Genomic DNA, 15945 nt, shown 5'->3' with positions numbered 1-15945 from the left:
AAGGCTTTAGAGAGGGCGCAGAAAAGATTTACGAGAATGGTTCCAGGGATGAGGGACTTCAGTTACGTGGATAGATTGGAGAATCTGGGGTTGTTATCATTGGAAAAGAGAAAGTTGAGAGGAGATTTGAGGTGTTCTAAATCATTGGGGTCTAGACTGAGTAGATGGAGAGAAACTGTTCTCATTGACGGAACAGTCAAGAACCTTAGGATACCAATTTAAGGTGAATGGTAAGAAAACAACAGCGACATGAGGAAAAACTTTCTTACACAGTGAGTCGTTGGGATCTGAAATGCACTGCCTGAGGCTGTGATGGAGGCAGATTCTATCGTGGCTTTCGGAAGGGAATTGGATCAGCACCTGAAGAGAAAAAAAAAATGCAGGGTTACGGGGGGAAGGGCAGGGGAGTGGGACTAACTGAGTTACTCTTGCAGAGAGCCAGCAGAGACATGATGGGCCAAATGGCCCCCCTCTGTGCTGTAGCCATTCTATGATTCTTCAATAATAATAATAATAATAAAAACAAGAAATGCTGGAAATACTCAGCAGGTCTGGCAGCATCTGTGGAGAGAGAAGCAGAGTTAACGTTTCAGGTCAGTGACCCTTCTTGGGAACTATGATTCTTCAGCTTTGGCTTGCTGGCCATTTTTTCTCATGCTCTTGGAAAGTGCCTTGGGACATTCTTGTATGTTAAATTACACACTATAAATGCTACTAGTTGTGATATATTTGATCTGGTTTCTTTGAACACTGCAAGAGTAGTAGTTTTAGCATTCGAGTGCATGCTTTCTAACCATAAATGCTGAGAGTTTGACTCACTTGAGCTCACTTTCCTGAGTTTTGTGGCTTTCATTAATTCCGCAGTTGAGTTGCTAGGGACAGAAAAAAAACAACTTTAGCAAGTTTGATCTGCTGCTAACTAATGGCTGCAGCTGGCCAGTTATTAACTGATGATGTTACCTCCAGACTTGACTATTTCAAAGCACTCCTGGCTCTCCTCCTACATTCTACCCTGCATAAACTTGAGGTCATCCAAAACTCTGCAGCCCATATCCTCACTTGCACCAAATCTCAGTCACCTATCACCCCTGTGTTTGCTGACCTACATTGGCTCCCGATCAAGCAACACCTCGATTTTAAAATTCTCATCCTTGTTTTCAAATCCCTCCATGGCCTCGCCAATCCCTATCTCTAATTTCCTCCAGCCCTGCAACATTCCGAGATATCTCTGCTCATCTAATTAAGGCCTCTTGAGCATCCCTGATTTTAATTGCTCCACCATTGATGGCTGTGCCTTCAGCCGCCTAGGCCCTAGGCTCTGAAATTCCCTCCCTAACCCTTCCGCCTCTCTTCCTTTTATGACTCTCCCTTAAAACCTACATCTTTGACCAAGCTTTTGGCCATCTGCCCTAATTATCTCCTTATGTTGCTCAGTGTCTAATTTTGCTTTGTCACGCTCCTGTGAAACACTTTGGGACGTTTTATTACATTAAGGGTGCTAACTAGATTGTTGTTGTTGTTGCTCCGATTGTCTCACTTCACTCATGAAGGCAGACAAGAGTTGACGAGAAATCTGTATTCGGGTTACTAGAGGAATGTTTGGTTAAATGAACTATTGTACTGCTAATTCCAACTTTCCAATTTGTTTTGAGGCCACCATTTAACAATAACAGTCACTAAGTAGAAACTTCAATTTTCAAAGGACATAGGCAATTCTAAAAATGTTCTAATTTTAGTTAATCGCTGAGGGCAAACGGCTGCAGCATATTGTACTGTGCTGATAATGATCTTTTTTATTTCTTCATTCATGGAAACAGGGTGCCGCTGGCAAGGCCAGCATTTATTGCCCATCTCTAATTGCCTTTGAGAAGGTGGCAGTGAACAGCCTTCTTTGCAGTCCTTGTGATGTAGATATACCCACAGTGCTGTTCGGAAGAGAATTCCAGGATTTTGACCCAGTGACAATGAGGGAGAGGTGATATAGTTGTGACTTGGAGGTGAACTTGCAGGTGTTGGTGGAAAAGCTTTGGGGAGTCAGCAAGTGAGTCACTCACTACAGAATACGCAACCTCTGACCTGCTCTTGTAGCCACTTATAGCATTTATGTGGCTGGTCCAATTTAATTTCTGGTCAGTAATGACTCCAGTTGTTGGTGGGGGATTCAACTTTAAATGTCAAGGTGAGATGGTCAGGCTCTGTCTTGTTGGAGATGGTCATTGCCTGGTACTTGTGTGGTGTGAATGTTACTTACCATTTATCAGCCCAAGCCTGAATGTTGTCCAGGTCCTGCTGCATGCGAGCACAGAAAGCTTCTTTATCTGAGGAGTTGCGAATGGTGCTGAAGACTGTGCAACTATCAGCAAACATCCCCATTTCTGACTTTATGATAGAGGGAAGGTCATTGATGAAGCAGCTGAAGATGGTTGGGCCTAGGACACTGCCCTGAGGAACTCCTGCAGCAATGTCCTGCGGCAGAGATGATTGGTCTCCAACAACCACAACCATCTTCCTTTCTGCTAGGTATGACTCAAGCTAGTGGAGTATTTTTCCTGATTCCCATTGACTCCAATTTAGCTAGGGCTCCTTGATGCTATACTCGGTCAAATGCTGCCTTGTTGTCAAGGGCAGTCATTCTCACCTCTTGAATTCAGTTTTTTTGTCCATGTTTGGACCAAGGCTGTAATGAGGTCAGGAGCTGAATAGTCCTGGCAGAACCCAAACTGAACATCAGTGGGCAGGTTATTGGTAAGTGCTGCTAGATAGTACTATTGATGACATCTTCCATCACTTTACTGATGGTTGAGAGTAGACTGATGGGTGGTAATTGAGAGGATTGGATTTGTCCTGCTTTTTGTGGACAGGAGGGCAATTTTCCACTTTGTTGATAGATGCCAATGTTGTAGCTGTACTGGATCTGACAAAGAACACTCCTCAGCCACACAGGGCAACATGACATAGTTTCCTTTAAACTTGCTAACTGTTCCAAGTCACAGCAGGCAGTGAATAGTACAAAGGGAGAAAATAGGACAAAATCAAAACTAGTTAAAGTGGCAGATATCCTCGGTGTACCCCATTAATAAATAATTAATTAATACCCACATTTATTAATGGGAGGGGAAAGGTCCAGGCTGCAAAAGCGCAAGATGGCAAATTACACAAAGATAGGGCTGTACAAATAACTGTCTTCTAATGATGATATTTTCCATAAGTGCCATATATTGCAATGAAAATCTATGTCTTAATACCGTCCTGTTATATTATCAGTGATTCATTTTGAGAGCAAAGCTTTGGAATTTCCATGGGTGATCTTAAATTAGCATGCTCAGATTATATTTCTGTATTCAATATTTTGACTGAGCTGTTTAAAATAGCCATTTAAATTAAACGTGATAATGCCTACCAATATCATCAGTAGTAATTTAAAGGCAGAAAGAAATATGGTTATATAGCAAGAAATAAAATCCAATAAGCAAGAATAGATTAACATACAGTTTGTCAATTCCTGGTAGTATTTTCTCCAGCATAGTGGGATATATTCTTTTATGAAGCTGTATCGACGTCAGAAGATATAATCTATATCATCACAACTCTTTGATGTAGGGCACACACAAACGATCCACAAACCTTACATCCAGTTATGATTTTTTGGTCGTGCTTTTCTATCAAAATTTACCCTTGTTCATTGCTATGTCAGCATTTCCCATTTAATTTTGGAGTGTTATCTGTCATGTAGTGTAGGATGTGGCCACCAGATGACTCTGTGGAGCACAAGCCTGCAGTGTGTCTCCCAACTGTTGCCACCTTGGAGAATTAAAAAAAAGTATTGATTCACTTACAGTGAACGTAGCCATGGACGATATACTTGTGTGCACACATGTGTGCATATATGTGTGTCTTTGTAGATGTGCATACATTATATATATATTCAAAACTGCTAGAAAATGCATCAAATAAAATGTGGAAAATTAAGAATTTCTCGAGGACATGCCACAAACTTAGTAAGAAAAATATATTTTGCACATAATGTACAAAGTACTGCCTCACCACTGATAAGGCACTTCTTCATAAGAAAGTGTTTGGCACATCTTTTCATGTATTTGCGATGTAAATCCTATCAATGAATATGATAACATCACTGGTGCATGAAGTCATAATGGTAGTTTTTTTTGTTCATTCATGGGATGTGGGCATCGCTGGATATGCCAGCATTTATTGCCCAACCCTAATTGACCTTGAGAAGGTAGTGGTGAGCTGCCTTCTTGAACCACTGCGGTCCATGTTGGGTAGGTAGACCCACAGTGCTGTTAGGAAGGGAGTTCCAGGATTTTGACCCAGCGACAGTGAAGGAACGGCAATATAGTTCCAAGTCAGGATGATGTCTGACTTGGAGGGTAACGTGCAGGTGGTGGTGTTCCCATGCAACTGCTCCCCTTCTTGGTGGTAGAGGTCGTGGGTTTAGAAGGTGCTGTCGAAGGAGCCTTGTTGCATTGCTGCAGTGCTTCTTGCAGATGGTACACACTGCTGCCACTGTGCATCGGAGGTGGAGGGAGTAAATGTTTGTGGATGGGGTGCTTTGTCCTGGATGGTGTCGAGCTTCTTGAGTGTTGTTGGAGCTGCACCCATCCAGGCAAGTGGAGAGTATTCCATCACACTCCTGACTTGTGCCTTGTAGATGGTGGACAGGCTTTGGGGAGTCAGGTGGTGAGTTACTCCCCACAGGATTCCTAGCCTCTGACCTGCTGCTGTAGCCACAGTATTTATCTGGTTACTCCAGTTCAGTTTCTGGTCAATGGTAACCCCCGGGATGTTGATAGTGGAAGATTCAGCATTGGAATGCCATTGAATGTCAAGGGGAGATGGTTAGATTCTTTCTTGTTGGAGATAGTCATTGCCTGGCACTTGTGTGGCGCAAATGTTACTTGCCACTTATCAGCCCAAGCCTGGGTATTGTCCAGGTCTTGCTGCATTTCTACGCGGACTGCTTCAGTATCTGAGGAGTCACGAATGGTGCTGAACATTGTGCAATCATCAGCGAACATCCCCACGTCTGACCTTATGATTGAAGGAAGGTCATTGATGAAGCAGCTGAAGATGGTTGGGCCTCGGACACTGCCCTGAGGAATTCCTGCAGTGATGCCCTGGAGCTCATATGATTGACCTCCAACAACCACGACCATCTTCCTTTGCGTTAGGTATGACTCCAACCAGTTCAGTGTTTTCCCCCTGATTCCCTTTGATTCCAATTTTGCTCGGGCTCCTTGATGCCATACTTGGTCAAATGCTGCCTTGATGTCAAGGGCAGTCATTCTCACCTCACCTCTTGAATTCAGCTCTTTTGTCCATGTTTGAACCAAGGCTGTAATGAGGTCAGGAGCTGAGTGGCTCTGGCGGAACCCAAACTGAGTGTCACTGAGCAGGTTATTGCTAAGAAAATGCCACTTGATAGCACTGACTATGACACCTTCCATCATTTTACTGATGATCGAGAGTAGACTGATGGGGTGGTAATGGGTCAGGTTGGATTTGTCCTGCTTTTTGTACAGAGCATACCTGGGCAATTTTCCACATTGCAGGGTAGATGCCAGTGCTGTAGCTGTACTGGAACAGCTTGGCTAGGGACGCGGCTAGATCTGGAGCACAGGTCTTCAGTACTATTGCCAGGGCCCATAGCCTTTGCAGTATCCAGTGCCTTCAGTCATTGCTTGATATCACGTGGAGTGAATCAAATTGGTTGAAATCTGGCATCTGTGATGCTGGGGACTTCAGGAGGAGGCCGAGATGGATCATCAACTCGGCACTTCTGGCTGGAGATTTTTGCAAATGCTTCAGCCTTATCTTTTGCACTGATGTGCTGGGCTCCCCCATCGTTGAGGATGGGGATATTTGTGGAGCCTCCTTCTCCTGATAGTTGTTTAATTGTCCACCACCATTCATGGCTGAATGTGGCAGGACTGCAGTTGGTAATGTAAGATGACTCTTCCTCATCTCCAAACACAGATTGGTTCACCAAGTGCTTTTCACTGAAGACAGTGCCCCTTTAAAAGATTTGCATTTGCCACTACATAGTTAAACTTTTTTCAAAAAGTACTTGAGTCACTTATTTGTGGGATGGGGAGAGGGTTCAGCCGAATGAAGTCTTTTGCAATTAAATCATCTGCCCAGCTACTGACCAGAGACAATTGGAGAAGGTGGGCATAACCTAATATTAAAAGTACTGCACAAACGTTAAGTTGTTTGGGCTAGATTATGATAACGTTTGATAAATATTATACCATTGTGCCATCCAGTCCCTGCTAAAAAGAAAGGCATATAATTTTCCCAATTATTTTCTGCACTGCTCTTGTTAAGCTATTGGGATATAGTTTCAAAGGCACTTGTAGTCCATCTCACCCAAATAGGCCCAGATGTGTACCTAGACAATGAGTGTTGACAGCTTGGATGACCGTGGTGGGCAGTGCAGGAAAATGTGATCCTGCGCCCTCCACATATTCACACTTTGAAGCGGGGGCTACTGCATTGCAGAAAAGGACAGCGAATAGCCCAGGATCACAGAGGCCAATTTTAACACCTGTGCTGTTGCTCCAGGTGAGATCAGTTAACTCAGCACATGGCAGGATTGAACTGGGGTCATCCTGTTCTGTATTTGTCAGTAAGTGCTTCTATCCACTGGGCATCAAATAAAATGTGAGTGGAGTGGTCAGACGCATACCAGATCCTACCATTGTCCAAATGGCAAGTTCCTAGACTTAGACTTTGGTTTCCCATAGGAAGGAATGCAAAGTATTACATTACATAAAATGCACAGCCCAGGAACAGGCTATTTGGCCTAACTGGTCCATGCTGGTGTTCATGCTCTACACGATTATCCTCCCATCCGACTTCATCTCACCCTATCAATATAACTTTTTATTCCTTGTTCGTTCATGTGTTTATCTAACCTTCCTTTAAATGCATCTTTGCTACTCACCTCAGCTACTTCTTCTGGTAGTGCGTTCCACTTTCTAACCACTCTCTGCGTAAAGATGTTTCTCCTGAATTCTGTATTAGATTTATCTCATAGTAGAACTGTTAAGTTATCCTGGGTCAGTTTCAGTGAGACATTGGTGGAGAGCCATGAGTGTAGATGCTCTGCCCTGTCTTTTGGTCAGGTTCGTGCACTATATGGTTAAGACCAAAATAGGGATGTAAGATAGTGGGGGTTTATGCCCCATTCTAAGGCAGGAACAATCTTGGCAGCAAAGCCTTGTTGTGAATTGACTTTATTGAGACAAGGTAAGGACAAGTTTATTAAGTTTTCGGATAAACTATAGTCACAAATTCAGGCAGTGATTAACAATCTAACACAGGTTATACTACCTGTGTCAGGAACTGGATGGCTAGAGCACACGACTGGTTTCTCTTGCAGCTTTTGGTCTTCAAGTTTTGGTCTTTAAACTTCTCTCAGATTCTCTCAATCGTCCAAGGGCAAAGGCAAAGTATCTTTTATCCTGGCTGCTGTCCAATTAACCCCTCCCTTTCCCCAATCATCTTTAGCTTCATGTTAAAGGATCCTCTCCTGAAGCAACCAAGGGTCATTTTGTGGCTGTTGTAAACCTTTCCGATTTACATAAGTAATGCCTTTTGTGTTGACTACTGTATCTCCATGCTTTTACATTCCATGGTTCCTTATCTCATTGGGAGACAAATGTACATTTTGTTCTCACAGAAGCTGCTCTTGACTGCCTTCAAGGTCTCACCCTTTTGCTGTAAGTAAGCTTTTTGAAACTTGACATAAAATCCCAGAATCCCTCTACCTTGGCATCTTATACGGTGCCCTACTTCCTACGTTTTCCTGCTTTGCCATACTACAAAGATGGGTTCTAATAAAATTAAATGTTAGTTTATAATAATAAGTTAGTTGTTAGTTTATAATAGCGAGATTTTAACAATTAGTATTCTGGTTAGTAACCTAATAATCTTACAGGAAAGAAAACAAAGAAATATCAGTTTTTAAAAAATTGAGCATTCTGACATGACTAGGGTGTGATATCCGAAGCTGTTGAGGATTTATTGTTTTGTACCATATGATTGTGCAAATTTTATAGCTCGCCACAATCAGTGAGGCAGCTTTAAAAGGTTCTGGGCACTAATAAAGATTTTTAAAATTTAACTTGCAGGTCTGTGATTGGTGCAAACATATCCGCCACACCAAAGACTATGTGGACAGTGAGAGCAAGCTTCAGTTCTGTAGCATGAAATGCTTGGACCGGCATAAAATGGATCGATTTTACAAAGAGGCTCAGTCTAACCTGCCCATGGATGTGACAGACTCTCCATCCCCTACAATTACAAACAATAAACTGGAGAATGGAGTGACTCAGCTCATCACTGCAGAAGCATGGAACATCAATCCTACAGGACTCATGAAAAAAGCACTTTCCCCCTTAGTTGCTGTTCCAGCATCTTCTATTATGACACCACAAACAGATCCACCAAATGGAGTGTCACTTAAAGTAGCTGCCACAGTACTGCAACCTATTTGTTTAGGAGATAGTCCTATGGTCCTACCTATTCACTTGCAAGTGGCTGGTAGTTCAACACCCCAGGTACCTCCTAGTGGTAATGCACCATGGGTAATGACTAATCAAGGTGCAGTGCCATTGTCTGTGTTAGTGGAGCAACATTTGATTCAGCATTTAAATTCTCCACTGCTGCTGGCTTCACCTACCGCAAGCCCTGTAAACTCTGTCCAGAACCACATTCTTCAGGGCACTGCTGGTCCTTGCATTCAGTCTCAACCACTGGGCCAGAAACCGTTAAATCAAACACAGGAGTATGATATACCACCTCCTCTTCAAATCCCTGGTTTTGCTACAGTTCTGCAGGACTTTTTCCCTTCACATAACACAGTGCCACCAGTACCAAATGTCCAATCAGGCCATGAGAACATGCCTACTAGTTTCTCCTCTACTGCACACCAGAACTGTAGTGGATTGTTTTCTCCATTAGTTCCTCCTGCCACTCTTCTCGTTCCCTATCCAGTAATAGTTCCTCTTCCAGTCCCAATACCCATTCCCATCCCCATTCCCATCCCTGTGGCCAAGGATACAGATCCTAACAGATTCGCAGACATGCGCAGAAAAAATATCTACAGTGGCAGCACCACAAGCAGAAGCACGCAGACTTCAAATGAGAAAGAAGAACAAAAACTCTTAGAGTGCATCCAACAGCAGGGAGTACATGATTATCAACATGCAAACTATAAGTTCAACACTGAGACAGAGGCGCTTGATCTTTCCATGAAGAGAACATCTGTAGTAAAGAAAAATGAGTTTTTTTATCAACAGATTGAACAGGATGGTGTGTTGGATTTATCAGTTGCAACCCCCAAGAAAATGAAAGAAAGTCAGAACTTTCCAGGTAATGCGTCTTCTAATCTGTCAGCTAATTTATTGAATGAGCCTCTGTCTCATTCTAGCGAATCCTGGTCTAAGGCTGTGCCACTGTTAGGTGCACAGAAAGTAGAGGCTATGTTACACGGCACATCTAATAGCTGTGAGTTTTCAGGCCAGCATAAGTGGGTGGTCGATCAAAACTACAGTAGACTAAGGGATGATTCACAAGCTGGCAGTAACCCTGACACCCTGAGCAGCACGGACACTGCGAAAGTCATTGTGGCTGTAAAAGACGCTGGCCCAGCTATTCTCTGTGGCAAAATAAAAACTGTTGTTGGAGTATCAACAAAAAACTTCTCTTACAAGACAGATTTATCGCAGGAATCTGTTTTACAATGTTACGATGTCAAATCTCAACTTGAGCTCAGAGACAGCAAAAAAACCAATAAAAATAGAGGCATAAAATTAAAGAAAATGAGCTCACAGGATTTCCATGTCCTTCCAATAAAGAAACAGCGCCTAGCTGCCTTTTTTGCAAGGAAGTAAAGTATTTGATTATTTTGAAGTACTTCTGGATGCACATCCAATAAAAGCAAATCCATAGAACGAACTGGAATACAGACTAGGATGCATGGTTTTGTTATGAAATTAAATCTTACAGTAATGATGTTTTATGGAATATTTATTTAATAGCTTTTGTTTGGATTATGCTGACAATTTGTGTTGGAACAAATATGAAATACTCCCCCCTCCCCCACCCCACCACCACCTCCAACACCCCATCACCCCCCCCAACCCCAACCCACCAACCACCCCCCCCAATCTCACCACCACCACCAACACCCCTTCACCCCCCCCTCCACACCATCACCACCTCCAACACCCCATCAACCCCCCCCAACCCCGACCCACCAACCACCCCCCCATCTCACCACCACCACCACCCCTCTCCACACCATCACCACCTCCAACACCCCATCACCCCCCCCAACCCCAACCCACCAACCACCCCCCCCCATCTCACCACCACCACCAACCCACCAACCACCTCCCCCCCACCATCTCACCACCCCCACTACTCCCTGCCCTTCTTTACAATGAATGGGGACTGAAGCTTTTGTAAAGCAGCCTGTCTTATAAATGTGTCCTTTATTGAAAAGGCACCTTTTTTGACACAAGACGGTTACAGCTACAAGATATATTGTTTCTTATCCTGAAATGTTTCCTGTTGAACCTCTGACTCTGCAGGTGCTGAGTCTCTCTTAGTTTAAATGCTTATGGGAAACAATCTAGGTCACTTCATTGGAAACCTATTTACCATCACAGCCAGCTGCCATGTGCTAGTCATAATTGGGAATAACCGCAGTTCAGACATTGGTGAACAATTGTTTCCTTGTTTTTCATTTGTAAAATCTTTTAAAATGGCATTTCTAGAAATCACTTTCAATACACAAATCATGGGGCAGCTGCCCAGTCTGAATCTATCCAGTATAATATAAATGTGGTACTTAGTTTTATTATACCATATTACATAGCTTTAATTTGACATAGTATAATTTTTAAGGATTGTTAATGTTTTGTTTTCTGCCTGGTCATTGTTGGAATTGGTTTAAGTAGTCAAAAGCAATGAATTATTTGTACATTCTTGTTGCTGCAGCATAGCTAAAGGAGTCTTTGACTGTGCATTTACAGTCCAAACCCCTATATATTGGTATCTTTCAAATTGTTCTTAAATTCTGACTCCACAAGGTCTGAAGTAAACCTGGAAGATAACAAGTTTATGATAGATGTAAAGCTGCCACAGAAGTAAAATAGGCCAGAAGATACCACAACTACTCCAATGTAAACACACGTTTGTCTCCATGACTTTGCATACTTCACTAAATGACGTAATGTCTGCCTGGCAATGATCTTATTTCTCAGATGATTACTGTCCAGCATTGAGTGATTTCCATCCACTCCAAAAATGGAACAGTGAGCTGCAGGCTGATGACACTGTCATTAATCACTGGGTTTGGCTTCCTGTGAAGAACTCTTGAGGTTTTGCAGATTCCAGCAATCACACTAAAGAACAGTGACATTCTATCAAAGCCATCATTCATTTCATCTAACAGTGAGGCAATATATTGTTGGCAACTTCTCTTACATATCATGTGATATTGCATACTTTAAGGAATACCACGTCATTTCTTTGTCAAGATTAGTCTAGAGTTGGCTGAAAAAATAGCACATACATATTCACACACACCAGTTTCTGCAGTGCCCACATGGGCTTAGTCTTCAGGTTGAGGTATCTTTCATTATTTTAAAAATAATGAGCATATTTCCTTCCTGGAAATTGCCTGTTGATTATCAGTAAACTTGTGGTCACATAATAGTTAGTAATCCTACGCTGAGCATCAATATCCACCATGAGTGCTAGTTATAGAAAACTGACGAGACTTTTCCTTCTGCCTTAATAAAATTCTGTGGGCTGAATTTTAAGCGCCTGTGCCACTCCCGGCAGCGGGCAAAAAAAAAGGCAGCCCGCCTGTGCGGGTAGCGCGCCACCGAGCCCCGTGATCTACCGCATGGTGGCTCATTTAAATACCTGGGTCGGCCCCCCCAATCACAAGGAGGGGTGGGCTCTCCAATGCAGCAATGGCATCAGCTGCCTCGGCGCAGGAGCTGGTGCCATTTTTAAAGAACAGCCAGCCCTGCTGGTTGATTTAAATTTTTAAAGACATACCCCCCCCCACTATTACATTAAAAATTCTGTCGCCCCCCCCAATAACAATAATATTAAGTATTTTCCCTTCCCCTCCCCAAAACACATAGCTTTCAAATATGTCCTTCCCTCTCCTAGACTGTACAAAGTTCACAGTTCACACCCCTTCCCACCATCCCCTACACTGATGAAGGTAATTTGACCCCCCCCCCTCCCCACAACACTAAAAATCTTACGTTGCCCCCCCCTTCCCCACCAGTCTTGTGCCTGCTTTCCCCAGACGGGGAAGTGAAGGCACGGGAGTGCAGGCCACTGCTCGGAAGATTGCGGCAGGTCCGTAAGATGGCAGATGAGTGTATTTTAATGTATTAATTTTATTTATTAACATATTCAAATGCAGGTACCGTTGCCCAGTGGCAGGGCAGCCGCCAAGGAGCCTCGCCACCACCGGGAAGATCGGGCCTGGTCCTCCCGGCGACGGAATCCTTGGCGGTCTGCTGCCAGAACGATCTTCTGGCACCCACCCACCACAGAGCCTGACATCGAGGGCCCGGTAAAATCCAGCCCCAAGATCTGTTAGTATCAGCAGTTTGAGATATATATATAAATTGATGGCAATATGTCACTTAAACTTTATGTGACTGTGAGGCTTCATAGTACATGACCAATACAGACAGAAAGTTCAGACCCTACTGCTTTATTTCGTTTTCTACATTGACTATCTGGACCATTGTTACTAGGCAGACTATGTTGCTTATTCATACATAGGACTGGATTTTAATCACCCAGCGCTGGGAGTGGCGGCAGATGAAAAAAATGCGGGCCGCCATGCCGCCGCGATCTCTCACGTGTTGCGGTGGCTCATTTAAATACCCCCGGTCGGCCTGCCCACCCCCCCCTATTTTTAAAGGATTGCCAGCCCTGACGGCTAATTTAAATTTTTAAAGGGAACCACCTGCCCCCACTGTTCAAATCAAAATTCTATTGTCTCTTTCCCATCCCTCAATAACAATAAAACTAAGTATCTGCCCTTTCCACCCCCGAATTATTTACCTTTCAAATATGACCTTCTGCTCACCCCCACCAAACTAAATAAAGTTCACAGGTCACTCCTTCCCACCATCCCCGACACTAATGACAAAAGTTTGATCTCGTTCCCCCCTGCACTAAAAATCTCACGTTCCCCCCCTTCCCCACCGCTGTGGCACCTGCTTTCCCCAGACGGGAAAGTGAAGGCGCAGGAGTGCCGGCTGCCACTCTGAAGATCGTGGCCCAACCATTAGATCGCAGGTAAGTGTATTTAAATGCATGCATTTAATTCATTAGCACATGCTAATCCAGGTCCCATCACCCAGCAGCGGGGGTACCGCCATGGAGCCTCGCCGCTGCCGGGAAGATCAGGCCCGGCCCTCCCGGCGTCGGGCTCCGTGGCGGGCCGCTGCCAGAACAATCGTCCGACCCTCTCCACCACGGAGCCCAACATCGGGGGCCCTGTAAAATCCAGCCATGTGTGTGTGTGTGTGTGAGTTTGTGTGTGAATGTGAGAGACGTGTGTGAGTGTACATTTATTTCGTAGAATTCTTTCAAGGCAGTTATAACAGGTCTCAAATCACTGTTATAAACTATTACTGAAGTTTACAATGTCATCTGAACCAATGATGAAATTATGGGCGGCACAGTGGCGCAGTGGTTAGCACCGCAGCCTCACAGCTCCAGCGACCCGGGTTCAATTCTGGGTACTGCCTGTGTGGAGTTTGCAAGTTCTCCCTGTGTCTGCGTGGGTTTTCTCCAGGTGCTCCGGTTTCCTCCCACAAGCCAAAAGACTTGCAGGTTGATAGGTAAATTGGCTATTATAAAATTGCCCCTGGTATAGGTAGGTGGTAGGGGAATATAAGAACAGGTGGGGATGTGGTAGGAATATGGGATTAGTGTAGGATTAGTATAAACGGGTGGTTGATGGTCGGCACAGACTCGGTGGGCCGAAAGGCCTGTTTCAGTGCTGTATCTCTAAATCTAATCACTCTCAGATAGTCAGTATTCTATATTTATCCAATACAATAAGACTGCAGAAATATGCAACTCATTCTTATTTGCCTGGGAAATTTGCATTATTGCAGTTAAGTTTGAATTTAAGTTTTAAGTGGAAGTAATTTAAAGGGGTGAGTACATTGTGAGTTTGCTACTTATTCAGAATATTTCAGTTAAAGCTTTGATAATATATGTACTCAGAATCTCTTACACTAAATTAAGTTTCAGAAATTCTAAAGCTTTGAAAAATCACAAAAGTCTGCAAATGCTATTTGTCAATGATATAGATATTAGAATTTGTATTAGGACTTTCAATTTTTAGTTGCATTCTAATTAGGTACAGTTGTTCTGAGATGACAGACGGGTCACTGAAATGATAATTTTCCTTGATTAAAGTTGTGCAATAGTTTTAGGAATTTGATGTGTACATACAGTTTTACACTGATGTATCAAACAAAATACCAAATGTTTTTTGCAATAATAATAACCATCCACAAAATATCCTTCATGAGTGATTTATTTTGCACTATTATGGCAAGAATGAACCATGGCTTGAAAAACACACATCCGATTGTTGAACTTTTTGTGGTTACTGATGTGAACAGCTTACAGAAAGAACTATCCAACGCTGTGGGGGTGAAATCCCTGTCTTTATTAACTTTAAACAAGAAGTTACATGAGTATCAAAAGCATTAACCACGTCATGCTCATGGTCTTTTTAAAAACTAAAATTAGCAGATACAAGAATCTTAACCCTCACCTTTAGGTCTTGTAGGCGGCTGGTCTAGTTCCAGTATGATTTGTTAATTAGTATGAATGGGGTATACAGACACAGTTTAAAGCTGGTGGAATTGTGCAAAGTAGCAACTGATCCGTCAATAGAAACCATTCCAGCAGCAATGTTGCAGAAGGTATCAAATCATAAGCAAATTTTTCAAGTCTTCTTGTCGTGTATCTACAGTTGCTACACTTAATTGGTCATTAAATCCCTGCAATCGTAAAAGATTGCACAAAAATGTTTGTAGGATATGCTTTGCAAAACGACACACACACTTCTCAATCATAAATCACCAAGGACTCTCCTGGAAATATCAATTCATAAAATACTCTGATGCTGGAATCTGCCTTCTCATGACGGTGCTTCTGATATGACCTCCTTTTTCCTCAACCGAGGATTTCCCCCCACTGTGGTTGACAGGGCCCTCAACCGTGTCCGACCCATTCCCCGCACCTCTACCCTCACCCCTTCCCCTCCCTCCCAGAACCGTGACAGGGTTCCCCTTGTCCTCACTTTCCATCCCACCAGCCTCCATATCCAAAGGATCATCCTCCGCCATTTCCGCCACCTCCAGCGTGATACCACTACCAGTCGCATCTTCCCCTCCCTTCCCCTGTCAGCATTCCGAAGGGATCGTTCCCTCCGTGACACCCTGGTCCACTCCTCCATTACCCCCACCACCTCGTCCCCGTCCCATGGCACCTTCCCCTGCAATCGCAGGAGGTGTAATACCTGCCCATTTACCTCCTCTCTCCTCACTATCCCAGGCCCCAAACACTCCTTTCAGGTGAAGCAGCGATTTACTTGTACTTCTTTCAATGTAGTATACTGTATTCGCTGCTCACAGTGTGGTCTCCTCTACATTGGGGAGACCAAGCGCAGACTGGGTGACCGCTTTGCGGAACATCTCCGCACAGTCCGCAAGCAGGACCCTGAGCTTCCGGTTGCTTGCCATTTCAACACTCCCCCCTGCTCTCATGCTCACATCTCTGTCCTGGGATTGCTGCAGTGTTCCAGTGAACATCAACGCAAGCTCGAGGAACAGCATCTCATTTACC

General features: G+C 43.7%; 1 protein-coding gene across 7 annotated transcripts in view; it reads left to right on the top strand.

The window, feature by feature from the left end:
* The window catches only part of si:ch211-161f7.2 (retinoic acid-induced protein 2), an 82320-nt gene extending 66667 nt beyond the window's left edge, over positions 1-15653 (top strand). For 4 of the 7 annotated variants that reach the window (XM_068040407.1, XM_068040405.1, XM_068040408.1 and 1 more), the window contains 2 exons: positions 7706-7745; positions 8157-15653. In XM_068040407.1, coding sequence (XP_067896508.1) covers positions 8232-9920 — 1689 coding nt within the window. In that variant the 5' untranslated portion in view covers positions 7706-7745; positions 8157-8231 and the 3' untranslated portion in view covers positions 9921-15653. The remainder of the gene's footprint in view (positions 1-7705; positions 7746-8156) is intronic. The other 3 variants (XM_068040404.1, XM_068040410.1, XM_068040411.1) reach the window with 1 other exon arrangement.
* Positions 15654-15945: the final 292 nt, after the last annotated feature.

This window comes from Heterodontus francisci, chromosome 10 (assembly GCF_036365525.1).
Source record: "Heterodontus francisci isolate sHetFra1 chromosome 10, sHetFra1.hap1, whole genome shotgun sequence".
Classification (NCBI taxonomy): Eukaryota; Metazoa; Chordata; class Chondrichthyes; order Heterodontiformes; family Heterodontidae; genus Heterodontus; species Heterodontus francisci.
This window is presented reverse-complemented; position numbering and strand designations above follow the sequence as displayed.